The 15030-nt window shown below is 40.3% G+C and overlaps 1 protein-coding gene across 27 annotated transcripts in view; it reads right to left on the reverse strand.

Annotated features, from left to right (window-relative positions):
* The window catches only part of GTDC1 (glycosyltransferase like domain containing 1), a 396065-nt gene that overhangs the window by 68412 nt on the left and 312623 nt on the right, over positions 1-15030 (reverse strand). For 22 of the 27 annotated variants that reach the window (XR_008295325.1, XR_008295324.1, XR_008295323.1 and 19 more), the window contains one exon: positions 3510-3670. The exons of the other annotated variants lie outside the window; for them this stretch is intronic. Coding sequence is in view for 19 of the 22 variants with exons in the window: in XM_053215004.1 (XP_053070979.1) it covers positions 3510-3670 (161 nt within the window). In the remaining 3 variants the exon portion in view is untranslated. The remainder of the gene's footprint in view (positions 1-3509; positions 3671-15030) is intronic. 27 annotated transcript variants of the gene reach the window in all.

Below are 15030 nucleotides of genomic sequence, written 5' to 3' on the forward strand. Positions count from 1 at the left end.
CTCACCGTCTATTGGGGAGCAAACCAGTAGTGCTTAGAACAGACACAAACCAACTAACCTGTGGTGAAACATATAAAGAATGGGCATCCCAAGTTTTTAAACAGAACTAGAGATTAATTCTGACTTGGGGGATCAGTAAAGGCTAACAGACGGTTTTAGTTGAAGGAGTCTGAAAGGCAGAGAGGGGGAAGTTCTGAACTGAGGGAATGTGGTGATCAAAGCAAAGGGACGTGAAAGACCATAAGTTCTTCAGTGAATAACAAGCAATCCAAAGAGACTGGGGTCAAGTCCCAGAGTCTGAGGTGTAGAGAGGTAGACTGAGGCCAGACAACAAGTGCTTTCTCTGAGTCCCTGAGACTTGACCCCTTCCCTGCACTGTTGGGCAAGTGAAGAAATGGAGAGCACATGCATTTAAGAGATAGGTGAGGGAGAAGAACCATGGAAGGAGAGCAATAAGGAACATTTGGAAGAGTAAAAAGAGAATCTGAGAGAGTAATATCACCCTGTTGAAGTGAATTAAGAGTCTCAAAACAATGTGTGAATCAAGAAACCTTAAAAATGCATGGGGGGGGGGGGTACGAAACACTCCATAGGTACCAGAGCATCAGATAAAACAAAGAGCTTTTGGATCTCTTGCTACTCAAAGGGGAGTCCCCGTGGAGAGCATAGGCAGAAATCAGCCTGCAGGTTACAGTGTGCACATCAAAGAGGGAGAGGCCGAGAAAGAGAGGTTGAGAGGAGAATGGGGAAGCAAGATCAGTTTTCCTTAATGGGGCACGTGCACATAGGTGTAGTCGCTAGGGTGTTCACTTGGGGACACATGCTAGGGAAGGAGGTGGATCCTGAAGAAACAGAAAAGTCTTGCAAGACTTTCAGGAGAACAGCATAGCATGTAGGATTCTTGGCCAGGGGGAAAGTAAGTAGGTCTTATGAAAGAGACTAGACCAAGCTTTCTTACAAAGCTGAGGGAAGGAGAAAAAGTGAAGCCGGAAAAAAGTTTCAGATGGCAGGTATGGAATCGGTGGTGTGTCACACGATTTCGAGGCCAACGATCTCAATGCCAATAGACGAGGCCACTGATTTCAAGCAAGGTGAGAAGAGGTGAAGGTAAGTATAAGAAGTGTGCTAAGGGACCAGGACAGGAGAGAGGAGTCGAGGACGTTCGCTAGGTCGGAGGGCGAGGACTGATGGGCAACACGAATGAACGGGGTGGGTTCTGCTGTAGGCTGGAAACAAGGTCTTTGGCTGGAGTGTGCTGTATACATTACAGAACCAAAAAGCTTATTTGGGGGCTTCTGTGCTTGTCTCATAAAGCCCTTTGAGATAAATTACCTTATATATAAGAACCCTGCAAGTAATAAATACATGATTGTAGACAGATGGATAAAACACAAAAATGGTGCTAACTCCTTTGGTATACCCTAATGAAATAATAAATTAATTCTTGATTTAAAAATAAACTTGGGCATATACAGATCATAGTTTCATACCTCACATTACTGAACTATTATGGGAACTAACGATCTTTATTCCTGAAACAAATTCAAAAACACCGAGGAGACTCTAAGGAACTGAAATCCAATGGAAAAGCTCCCACTGGACACCACAAAAAGAAAAAAAGAGCAAACTATAACAGTATCTTAACTTTAAAAAAAAATGTGGGGCTCAAACTCACAACCCTGTGATCAAGAGTCACATGCTCCTTCAACTGAGCCAGCCAGTGGCCCTGACAATATCTCAACATTTAAACAAATGAAACAAACAGCAAGAGAAGGAACATCTGTACATATCTGGAAAACAACAATAAAGCGAGTGAAGAAAACTGTTTGTTTGTATGTTGGATAAAGGATGCCAGGCAAGCTTAAAAAGGATTTTAACAGAATTACAAATTTAGTGCAGGAAGGATTCACCAAAAAAACAAAAAATCTGTATCTATATCTATATCTATATCTATCTATATGCATCAGCAGGCATTGAAACAACATAACTTTATCTTAGAAAACTTTATCATGACCCAACTTACTCTTAAAATCCATTTATATTGGCCAGCATGTGAATACAATTGCCAATTAAAAGGGATGGGAGATTGGCTAAAGAGTAGTAAACAACAGGAATGGGTAAGGGACAAGGAATTTAGCTGTGGGCAGGGCGGTAGGCCCACTTCCCAAATGTTCGCAAGGATGAACAGAATCCCATGCTGACACAGGTTGTGGATGACTGACTTGATAGGTGGGGACATGGAAAGATACAGAACATAAATACAGACCGTAAGCAGAAACTCAGCTTACTAATGTTATGAAGTTGAGAAAGAAAATCCTGAAGGCAAGTTGGACACACAGAAAACACTGTTGAGAGTGTCTGCAGTTTGACAAGATGAGCCTGTGTTGATTTGCCCAGCAAACTGGTGCCACTTTGTGATGGACTGTGGTGTACAGAGAAGGAAGGCACCGCGTCTGTAGGGACAGAGGGCTGTGCAAAAGCTGGTTTCATCTGGGGCACCTGTAACTGTATATGTTTGAAAATTAGAGAGTTCTTAGAAGAGCAATAATAATGATTAAGGCAATGGAAGAAGTGATTTATGAGGACAGATTAAAGGAGCTAACTATGAATAGCCTAGTTAAGTGACAAGTAGAGGGGTACATAATAGGAGTCTCCAAGGAAAGAGAATAATTATTTAGCTGGGTACAAGGGGGTATAACTAGGAGTAATGAGATGAAATTAAGAATGGGAAAATTTAAGCTGAATTTCAAAAAACCCTCCCTGATGGTATAATTTATTAGCTCATGGAATAAATTCCCTATGGAAATGCAATAGTGAGGGAAACTTAATAACAGGACTGGACAAAATACCAATAAATAATATAGATAATAATCCTGTATATGAAAGAAGGTGGTTCCATGCTATGCTTTCCTTGCTTGGAATATCTTCCCATATTTTTCTATGATAGTCTGTTTATATATGGTGATTGTTACTCAGAGAAGTAGTTAGGCAGTTAGCTAAAGTAAAAAGGAAATATGTCCTTTAGGTGAGGGAAGTTAAAATCATCTTACTTTTTCATACACTCTGCAGAAGCATGCTGAAATAATTTTTTACTACTTTGCTCTAACAGAGCTGATCGTGAAGCAAGCTGGACAAATGTATTAATATTACTAAAAAACAAAACAAAACACAACAAAACAATCCGCATCTACCATTCCACAGAGTCTATTCTGATTCTCTGTGCCATGAAACTCATATTTTCATAGACATGTTTAATATAAACAATTTATTGCCATAATAGAAATCAAAAAACTTTATTCCAGCTTTTCTAAATGTAGCTCTATGGTCAATTACTTCACATCAATACCAAGATCAAATAGGCATAATACTAACAAGCAGTTTGCTTAATAATAGTCACCACACTAATTAACCCATCCAGAACATTCTTAATCAGACGCTATTTGTAATGTACAGTTAAGAGAAGCTTGGCAATAAACTGTTCTATGCTAAAAAAGAAAATAATACCTTACCGATGGGGTGAAACTGGCTTTTCTATTGAACTGGACAGAATGTGCTGCCGTCCTGGCATTAACTCAAGAGAGTGAGTATGCAAATAGGCACATGTCTGAACATTTCCTTTCTCTTCCCCAGCTCCAATTCTGGTGGAGGTGTTAATGAGAAGAGAAAAGGTCCCGAGATAAGGAGTGAAAGAGAGAAGAGAGTCAGAAGAAAACCAGTGAGCTGCGTTTTAGAGCTTCTGCCAGATCTGCCTTTTAATAATTGCCCAATTTTTCTTAAGGAAATGCTACTGCCCATCGTACTCGTAGAATGTCTTTCCCCGTTTCTGAGTCTCTCAGCTCTATCAGAACCTGTTTTTACTTTTAGGAATATTCTGATCACTGTAATCATTTCCAGTCTACTATTAGCCATGGGGCCCTGCCCCAACCATTTTTCCCCACCAACAGCTCATCTGTGAAACGGAAGCAGAGCCTCCCTACCGCCTCCTGTCCTCACAACCACCATTCCTTCCTCACCACCTCTGTCCGCCAACGTGGTTCCAGAGGCACTGCCACAAAACCCCGGTACTACGTTGGGCAATGTTCAAAGACACAGCTGGCGCATGTACTTTCTAGACCTAAATTGGATTGCTTCCCACCACCCCACGTCCACACACACAGACTTAGAGCTGGCCCTATAGGAATGGCCTTATTCAGATCAATCTGGAAACACTAGGTTTGAGAGTGGCTTTAAATGATGTTAAGACTGATGGCAAATACAGGAAATGCTCTAGGTATCTTAGCTTATTTCTGCTAAAGTTGAGAGGCTAGAGTATGTTTAGTTGACTAATGGAGGTAGTCAGAAGGAAGGTGATAAAATAAAGCAAGTCAAGTAGACTTGGGACATGAATACTGATTCATGGGCTGTGGAAGAGAATATCATGGCTGACATGTGCGTCATGATGGAATACACTGCCTACAAATATCCTTTTGAGAGATTTCAATAAAAAGTACTTAATATAGTGAGTTCAACCTATAGAATCTCATAAATACCCACAGATAAGAATCCACAAGACAGAGATTATCAGCGGTCTTGCTTCTCAAAACAGATTTGGAAGACAGCACTTGAAAAATGGTGCAAATTAGTGGATGATTAAAGAGAAAGGCAGCATAACTGGTTAAAGAGTATTGCAGGTTTGAGCCAAGGCAGAGGGAGGAGCGCATCAGCAACCGAAACAGAGAAAGTGGCCTGGAGGCGCCTGGGTGGCTCAGTTGGTTAGGTGTCCGACTTCAGCCCAGGTCATGATCTCACAGTTTGTGAGTTTGAGCCCTGCGTCGGGCTCTGTGCTGACAGCTCAGAGCCTGGAGTCTGTTTCAGATTCTGTGTCTCCCTCTCTCTCTGCCCCTCCCCTGCTGGTGCTCTGTCTCTGTCTCTGTCTCTCAAAAATAAAAATAAAAGAGAAAGTGGCCTGCCCGTGGGGTAGGCAAGAAGGAGCTGACAAAGCTCAGGTTCTCTGGACATTAGCTTGGGTTTGAGGGAGGGAGAGTGGTATGGCCACCGCATTGTATCATTTAGGCTGGAGTTTTCACAACGTGCGCTTTATGCAATACTAGATAGAGAAGGTTTTGTGAGAAAACACATTTGGTAAATGCTGGGTTAAACAGACCTAAACACTTACTCACTCAAGAACTTCCCAAAGTACATGCTAGTGTATACCATAAGTATGTTCACTTATTCATTCTTTTGTTTATTCAATAAAATGTTTATTGAGCACCTATTATGTAACAGGACTATTATGTGTATTGTTTCTCAGACGTAACACCTCATGAAACGAGGACTCCCCCACCCCCAAGCATGCACCTTAAGACTTAATATGTAACAAAGGCTATCCTGGGAAATGCTACTTGAGACCCTAGGAGATGCACAGCCAGAGTCTGAGAAGCAAGATGGGTGGTGGCATATTTTATATGGTAGGGATGGCAGAAGGAGTGGAGAAATGTGCTCACATGAGAAATGATGAAACTCAAACCGAAGGCCATATACCAAGCCACATAACAGCAGACAAAAGGAAGTTTGAAAGAAATGAGGAGAAGCTGTGAAAAAAAGGGACAGAAGATATGGTTCAAGGCTAATATGGATGATAGCAGAAAAAAATATCATTTGATTTTATCACAGCAATTTCTGTGGATTCTTGGATATAAACCACACTGAGAATTGAGGAGAAAGGAAATAGGAATCAAAGATAAATAACTTTTCCAAAACCAACTGGGAAGACACATCCATGCAGTTTAGTGATCTAAGTTCTCGGGTGATTTATAACAAAAACTATTTACTGTTTCCAAACAATGTGCTGGAAATTAATTACAAAATTAACATTTTTAGAATGTTGCCACATAAGCAAATATCAGAGATAATTAAAAAATCATGCTAGCCCACATGTGTCCAATATATCACTTATATGGTAAGCAGATTTCTATAAAACTATAAAGTATAAAAGTAAAAATCTAGCATTCTCATGTGTACACATCTACCCCCCTGTATCTCTTGCCACACTATCTTCACGAAATAAAGGAATCACAAGCAAGAAAATCCATCATAATTAAAACTAGATGTTTGGAGACTACAGCATGAAACAGAAAGACAGACTTCTGCTTGGTTGGTTGGTTGGTTGTAGGATGCTTGTTCTTCTTTCCTGGAGATGGCTAAGGGCTAATACTCCTAAAATAGATGGCACATGTCTGTGAAGGCTGTTTCAATAAGAAACTCCTGGCGGAACAAAATACGAACAAATTCAAATCACGGATGAGTCGGTCCCAATCCACACACACATAGCACAAATGCTCTGGGGGAACTGCCATCCAACACCGCTGTGGCTGGTTAGGCCATGTTGTTTAGATGTTCAGTGTTTGGTGCCCGAACCAAATTTCATCTCCCGTGGTGTAAACTTGCAAAGTCAACATGAAATACTGACAGCAGCCTGTGAGAGGGCACTGGGCAAGAGAGTCTTACTTAAACTATGAAGAGTCTGCTTTGTGACAAGATAGAAAAAACAGAATCCAGAGAAACTAGCTGCAGTGAAAATTAACAAGCAAACCCCACTTATTAGCCCGAGAAACGCATGCTGAGACTGAAAGCAAATTTGTGGTGATCTGACTGGCCTCATTAGCCATGCCTGGGCCCAGAGATGACACTCTTAGTGATGACAGCACCTTCTCTCAAAGGCTGCCCAAAAGACACACTGCAGCTCCCTCCCCTATTTAAGGTCCATCATTTTCTGATGGCTGTCCTTTAAAGAGCTGGGATGTATGGCTCTCATAGGAAAAGGTGGTCCTGTGCTCATGAACCTATTGCTTTTTATTTTTGTTCCCCACCACGACTTCTAAGAATCATTTCTGAAAATCTAACACTTTCACATACCTCACTTACACCGTTTGTTTACATGACCTCTTCTGACAACACAGTTTATGTGGTTAGTATTATTTAACTTAAACAGTTATGCCTTAAGGCTCTGTTCTCTTTGGATTTCAAAGTGTTTTAGATTGTATATATTGCTCATTTAACCACCTGCCTCTGTGAGCAGTTTGTTGTGTGCAATTTTACAAAATCCCTTACGAATAAATACATTCTTGTCTCAGAAAATTGAAGGTCCTCATAAATGTACGAGAAGAAGAAAACCTACCTTGCATATTGACAGAACAAATGTTTATCACATTCAGAGCCATCTTTGTGAGCACATGTAAGCTTACTTCTCATGATCTCCACTCCTCCCCAAGAAGAGCTCTCTTAGAACAAGAAAACCCTCTAGTTTACACGAGCTTTACTAGAGCAATTCGACATAGTTGCGCAGGACTGTAGGCTAAACTGAAAACAGGGAATCTTTCTTTTTCTACCTCCTCCATTTCAAGCATTCTCCACCCACTGGTGAGTGAGTCCCTAAGACCTTCAGACTACTTTCTGATTGCCTGGGAACTCTTGCTACCCCCCACACTTAGCCTCCTTGTAGCCTATATGTTGGAACTAAGCCCCACTTTAGGTCTAGCCCTGAATCCTGCCCTGCTCTCCATTGCTGGTCTTTTTGGAAACCAATCTTAAACTTCCTCCCACAATGTATTAGCCACCTTCCGGGCTCAATGTGTCCCACCCTTCAAAGGGGGCAAGTACCTTAACTCAAGGGAATTTACCACAAACAGAATCATTTCAAATAACATGGTGAGCCTATGCAAAAATTATTTGGGGAGGACAGGTGGCAAGAAATCTCCGTGAAGCACTGTAAGTAAGTCCACTTAAGCAATGGGCATGTTGCACAGAGGATAATCCAGATTGTTTCAGTACACAGGCGCTTCCTGTGCTCGTGGATTTATTCACATCACTTCATTTCTCTGAACCTGTGCTTCATAGTCTACAAAATGGGATAGTATCTGTATCTGCAAATTTCTGGAGAGGATTAAAAGAGAACTGTGGTGTGTACAGAGCACACGTAAGTAAACTTCCCACACCTTTGCTCATTCAAGTTAACGTCCATAATATAAGGAGTGAGCCCTAAGGCCATTTTGGGTAACACCAAATTTCCCAGTTAGAGAATAGGAACTGCAATCCATCAACAAATATTCACCGAACAATTATTTAGGATCCTCCTATGTTATATCTGTATTTACAAAACCTTTAGTGCATACGTAGTAACATTTCACACTCATTTTGGACTCCCAGCTCCCGAAAGTGTAAATTTTCCACATCACCTTTAAACTAAACTGTGTGTACTGATTCTGTTACTAAAATGATCTCACTTTTAAATTCAAACTTAATAACTTGTTCATTATGTTTCATTAATAACTCAAGAAGCAAAATTTCACTATCTTCTATCCTTTCACCTTACTTAATTTAACGACAGTGTATAAAAAAAAATGAAAGAGTTCCCAAATGTGGATCTGAAGTAATCTCTTTCACTCAAGAGGAAGTAGCTGTTTCACACGTACATAGGCTCAAAGCAAGCAGCTTTGCCAGGATATACCTTGTTGGCAAGTAACTATTCTCACTATTCTGGGAATCCCATGTCTTCTATAGCCTCAATAAAGCACCGAAGGAAACTCTAAATATTATGTCTAATCACGTGTTCTATCCCATGATTTTTTTTTTTTTTTGAGAAGCCATTATTTAGAAGTTGAAAGCAGGATGGGAAAATACGTTGATATTAAAAAAAAAAAAGGATCACTTTCTTCTTTCCAAACAAATATAAGAATTCTCCTTTGGAAGCGTTTCCAATTAGAGACTCTCCTTTTTGAGCATGACATCATTGCACTGGTGCTACAAACTGAAAGGTGTTCCCTCAAAATTCGTATATTGAAGCTGTAACCCTTAATGTGACTATGTCGGGAGAGAGGGTCTTTAGGTGGTAACAAGGGTTAAATGAAGTCATAAAGATTGGGCCCTAATATGGTAGGGACTGTGGCCTTAAAAGAGGCGGAAGAGATCTCTCTTTCCCTGTGTCTCTTTTTCCTCTCCTCCCTTCCACTACCACGTGTGAGGACACAGCCAGAAGCCAGCCAGCTACCTGCAAGCCAGGAAGAGAGCTCCACTCAATACCAACCGTGCGGGCACCCTGATCTCAGGTGGCCAGCGGCCAGAAATGTGAGAAAATACATGTCTATTCTTTAAACCACCCAGCCCGTGGTAATTTGTTATGGCAGCCTGAGTTGACCAATATAAATGGACACTGCTGCAGAGAAAAGGAGGAAGGGTCAACACTGTGATGTGTGAAATTTCCTGAACAGAGTATTAGGAAACTAGCGGAGTAGGAGGCACTATGTTTATGCTGACAGACAGTGACAACAAGAGAATATTGTCAAAGAAGAGAGAGCTGACTATCAAAACTGATAAAAGAAAGAATTTGGAGGATAAAGAAGAGAAAATGTGAATTTTATTGTGTGGCACAAAATGTTACTTGTTGATTAAGAATAGGAAAAAATAATAGAGAATGGAGTGTTAGGAAAGAAATTTTTCCTAAAAATTTGTTTGGTTGTGAATGAAGTCACTTAATTTTTCTAAACCTGGGTTTTCTCCCCTAAGCAATGAGAATACTGCCAGTCGGAGACTTCTCACAGAAGAACGAGGATCAAAATATCCTATCAAACCTACTGATTTGATCTTACGGTCCCTATTCACAGCCAAAATTGCATACTGGGTCAGCAGGGCTCTGAGTCCATTGTCTGTTTCAAATTCAGGGCTCTGCCACTTACTAGCTGACCTGGGGAAAGAGTTTTTTCTTTAAGTATCAGTCATGTCATCTGTAAAATGGGGATAGTATTATTGCTGCCTTGCAGAATAAGGCTTTCCATGTTGTTTGGCACATAGTAAGATCTCAGTAAATACTATTTTTTTTTAATTACTGATAATAATGGTGAAGATTATCATTACGTGGTCATTGTTATGAAAAGATACTCAATATTTAAAAAAATTCTGGTCTCTGGCTCCACTGCCATTTCATAGTTAAGCCTACTTTCTGAACCAGACTGATGCCTTTTTAAAGATATGTTTTTCTTGCTAACTCTTACCAGTTACACTTTAGCTCTCCATGTAAGGCGGGCATTTTAATGTTACCTTATTTTCATTTGTATACTAATCAAAGATTTGTACTCATGCCTAGAGGCACACGAATTACAAAAAGGCCTAATGTTATAAATCAAACAAATATATTCCTCCCTTTCTATTACTTGTTGCCTTTCGTACTTTTTTCCTACCTTTCACTTTTCCTTTCCTTCCCTTTTATTCTTTTCATTTTTCTAACTGAGAGTTTCCATCTTTTCCCTTCTTAAAGCTGCATAAACCAAGAAAGTAAAACCAGGAAATTTAAAACATCAGTTTCCAGGTCTCTGAAGCACGAACAGATGGGCATCAAAAATTCCAGTCTTTTTTTTTTCCTTTCCCTTTTTCATTTGCCCATCCACAACCTGAATAAATCAAAATCACCAGCAAATCCAACTTCCAGCAGAACCCGCTTTTTTTTTCCCCTGCTACAGCATTAAATGCTACAGCACTAAGTATTGATCCACATCACGTACTGATTCTATTGCTGCCTAATTGTTAATCCACAGAACCTGACTTTATTCTGAACTGATATTACTGGAAGATACAGTTTTGTAACTATTACTTTGAAATAAAGCCTTCAAGTGTACAAAGTGAGTGTACAAACACTTCCGCTTACTTCAGGTTTTCTCCAGTTTCCAGTATGGAAAGTTTGGAAAACAGAGGTCAAAATACAACAGATGGGTAAACTGCTGGGCTATTACTAGACTATGACCAAGGCTTGAAGGTTAAGAAAGGCGTTTAAATACTGAGTGAAAAAGGTTCGGAGGAAAAAACCATTCAATCACCATTCCACAAAAACTGGAGTGCCCACTCCGTGCCGAGCAAATGGCTAAGTTGCCTTCGTGGAACACACGATGTGTAGGTGCTCTGATCAGAAAAGAATAGGTGTTAGGATGATGGGAACCCAGTCCTGGAGACAGGGGTGGTGCCAACGAAGGCTCTCTAGAGAAGGTGATCTTTCAGTTGAGGCTACGGTGGTGACTGGAAGATAGCCAGTTGTGAGTCGTGGGCTGTGCCAAGAGTCATGGCATGTGCAAAGGACCTGGAGGGAAAACACAGTCCAGTGGAAAAAGCAAAATATGGCCGGAGCGTCAATTGGGTGTGAATAGGAATGAAGGTGCGGTAGGGGAGGGACAAAAATGAGGTCCAAGGTATAACCAGGTGAAGGCTTTTCTGCCTTTAAAATGTAAGTGAAGCGGTGTGTGGCCATTTGAAAAGTTTACAGGCAGACGGGGGCTGAATAAACACTCTACTGCAGTATGAAGAATGGACTGGGGACACACGGCAGAGCAAACACCAATTTTAAACACCTCTTGCCTTTTGAACTGCCACTAAAATAATGGCATGGGAATTTTTAAAAACGGCAAAGACTTTCAAGAACAAAGAGGAAAACTGGAAAAGATGACAACGGGAAAGAAATGGCAACTAAATTTCAGAAGATGGAAAGCATAGGAATGAGTAGTGTTTGAGCAAAGAGGAGGAGGCAGGAGACGTCTATGCGTGCAGACGATTTTGCTTGTGCATGTGATGCTAGCCAAGAAGCAGCAGTTCATTTGTTGCAGAGAAACTCCAAAGGCTCAGGTATCGGACATGCCAGGTACCTCGGGAGGTGCAGATGTGGAGCAGAACTGAAAACAGAACTGGTAACAATTCTCTATGCAGTGAGCACAAACCCCTCTGATATGCAACCTCCCCATGCACAGTGATCTGCCTCTGGTCTTCCCCCTCTCCCCACCTCCCACCCTCTACCTCAACAGCAGAAAGGAGGCTTCCTCACTTGAGGGGTTCAGTAAGGCTAAAGGCAAGCGTGAGGGAAATTAAGTGAAACTGTGCCCATTTATTGGTCACCCCTCTCCAGCGCCCTTCCCTAACCATGTGGCTCTCAGACAGCATGAGATTCCCCATACAGGTGATTGGAGGAGACTTTCTCTGGAAACTAACTGGACTGACCTGTCGACAATGACATGTGGGGGTGCCGCAAGTGAATCCCTTGTTTGCTCATTCCATGAAAATGGTCACTAGTCCATAGGCCCTGTCTCCGAAATTCTAAACATCTTTCAGGGTCTCACTCTCAAATCTGAAAGGACAGCCAGGGACCATCAGACATTTGAAGAAAACTATTAACATGAAATAAATATGACAAAGCAAACCACTACAGAAAAGGACCTTGAAAGACACTGAGACAGAGGGAGGAGTAAATGAAAACTTAAAAAAAAAAAAATCCTATCATATCCACAATGATAAAATAAGATTTTGCATTCATGGTGAGAAAAATAGAATGCAATAAGAAAGAACATTCAGGAACAGAAAAGAGTGCTTGCAAATAAAATATCATAACTAAAAAGAAATCATTAGAAAAATTGGAAGATAAGGTTGAGAAAATTTTACAGACAGCAGAAAAACAAAAATGAAAAGAGCGGAGTAGGAGAAGAGAAACAAAATCAGGTCCATTTAAGGTTCAATGTTGGTGAATAGGAGTTGAAGAAAGGAGTTGGAGAAAATCATGGGGGAGAAAACGAAAGGAAAAATATAAGAAAATCCTTAGTGCTGAAAGGAATGAGTGACCAGCATAAGAAAGGGACAAAAATCCAATCCAAGCAGAATTATGGGATTTCAGAACACCAGAGGTGAAATAGAAAATCTAACACCTTTTGGGAGAGCGAACAGGAAGTCACATGCAAGGGATCAGAAATAGATAAGAATGGGACTTCTCAACCGGAAGTTCAAAAAGTAAAAAACAATAGAACATTACCTCAAACTTAAGAGGAAAATGATTTTCAATGAGAACTCAAAACTCAGTCGAATATCAATCAAATATGAGGCCGGATAAAGTCATTTTTAGACATGCAAGTTCCTAAGAAATTTTAGCTCCCATGTGCATACCTCACAGGTAGATACAGCACACTAAGATGAGAACATAAAACAAGAGAGAGACATGGGATCCAGGAAATAGTTGACTCAAGGGCCCAGAAAGCAACTAGAAGGAACAGAGGGCAAAAAATGGGGTCCTCCAGGAAGGGGGTATCCAAGAACAAACATGGAAATGATAGGTTTTCTAATGTGACTGACCATATCAAAATGATGACTTAGTGACAGCCACAAAGCTTGGGAACGAGTTTATGATGGTGACACAGAAACTAAGCAGATAAAGTCAAAGCAATAATTAGCCCCAGGAAAAAGGTAAAGAGTTGTTCAAGAAAAAAAAAAACCTAAAAACAAACTACCACGATGCTCAGCAGGAAACATACTTACATAGCAATAATGCTATAAACACAGAATCTTTAATCAAAAGTTGAGATATAGCCATATTGGAAGGATAGGGTGAGAGAAAGTATGTGCGTGCACATGTGTGCACCCGTGCACATGCACATGGATACTCGTAAGAGAGCTAACTAAATAATTTCTACTCATAGGAAGTCAATAGATCATATCTATTTTAAAGATTAAGAAAGAGCAAGACAAGAAAATTTAAACATTTTGTCACTGGTAGACTCTACAGGTGGGAGAGCTTAGGGGTGGGAAGGACTGGGGAAAAGGATTTTGCTTTGTTTTACAGACTTCTTTGTACTCTCTGACCTTTTAAAACTAAATATATGTATGATGTATGACTTTAATAATCTGGAAATTTCTTGCCCAAATCTCTGAATATTGCCTCTAACACTTTCTCTAATTTTTCCTTCTGGAAGTCTTACTAGACATGTGCTGGATTCTTATCCTTTTATTTTTTAATATCTAGCTTCTAGGTCACTGATTCTCTCTTCACACACGTCTAATACTTAACATATCCATGGAGTTCATTTTAATGAATATATAAAAATTCTACTTAGTCCTTTAAAAATATGCACTAATTTTTATAGTATCTTTTATTTCTCATGTTATAGATCTATTCTTATGCTACTGTTTCAAAAACTTACTTCATCTTTTCTGTATAGTAGTTTCAGTATTTGCAATTCTTAAGGGCCTAATCCCACAGAAGGCTGTTATAGCCAGTTTCTGACTTGCTAACCTGTAAGAGATGTTGGACAGCAAACATCATAAAGAAGGTTTTGAGGAGACGTGAGGATGACACATGTAGGTATCGATTACTATGCCTGGAAAAGCTGCAGATTCACCAAAGCGAGGCAATAGAGAGAGATTTGTACCTACGTTTTGTCCTTCCTTAAAATCTTACCAATTATTGAAACTCTAAGACATTTCCTTAAACTATTAGTCAATCAGCAGGTATTTATGGAGTGCCTACTCAAACTGAAATCTCTGCTGTCATAAGAAAAACAAATAGAAGAAAAATTAGACATTTTTAACATGTGATTGAGTTTTCCTCTTTCAAGTTTTAAAAAAAAAATTTAAATGTTTTATTTATTCCTGAGACACACACACACACACACACACACACACACACACACACACACACACAGCATGACTGAGGGAGGGGCAGAGAGAGAGGGAGACACAGAATCTGAAGCAGGCTCCAGACTCTGAGCTGTCAGCACAGAGCCCGATGTGGGGCTTGAACTCACAGGCTGTGAGATCATGACCTGAGCCAAAGTTGGATGCTTAACTGACTGAGCCACCCAGGCACCCCTCCTCTTTCAAGCTTTTTAAAGAGATAGTATGTTGGTTGTTTCAAGATCACAACAATCCATTATTTTGAGGTTCAACATTATTTGCAGAAAATTTTTTTTCAAGTTTATTTATTCTGAGAAAGAGAGACAGCACTTGTGCGTGAGTGGGGCAGAGAGAGAGAGAGAGACAGAGAATCCCAAGTAGGCTCCATGCTGTCAGTATAGAGCCCGACATGGGGCTCGATCCCACGAACTGTGAGATTATGACCTGAGTTGCAATCAAGAGTCAAATAGCTTCATGGAGTGAACCACCCAGGTGCCCCTTTTGGCAGAAGGTTGTTTACTTTCTACCTTAAAATACCCTTTCTTTGAATAGTGGGTTCTTGAATAGGAGCAAATGTTTTTAGTG

The sequence above is a fragment of the Acinonyx jubatus genome, chromosome C1 (genome assembly GCF_027475565.1).
Source record: "Acinonyx jubatus isolate Ajub_Pintada_27869175 chromosome C1, VMU_Ajub_asm_v1.0, whole genome shotgun sequence".
Classification (NCBI taxonomy): domain Eukaryota; kingdom Metazoa; phylum Chordata; class Mammalia; order Carnivora; family Felidae; genus Acinonyx; species Acinonyx jubatus.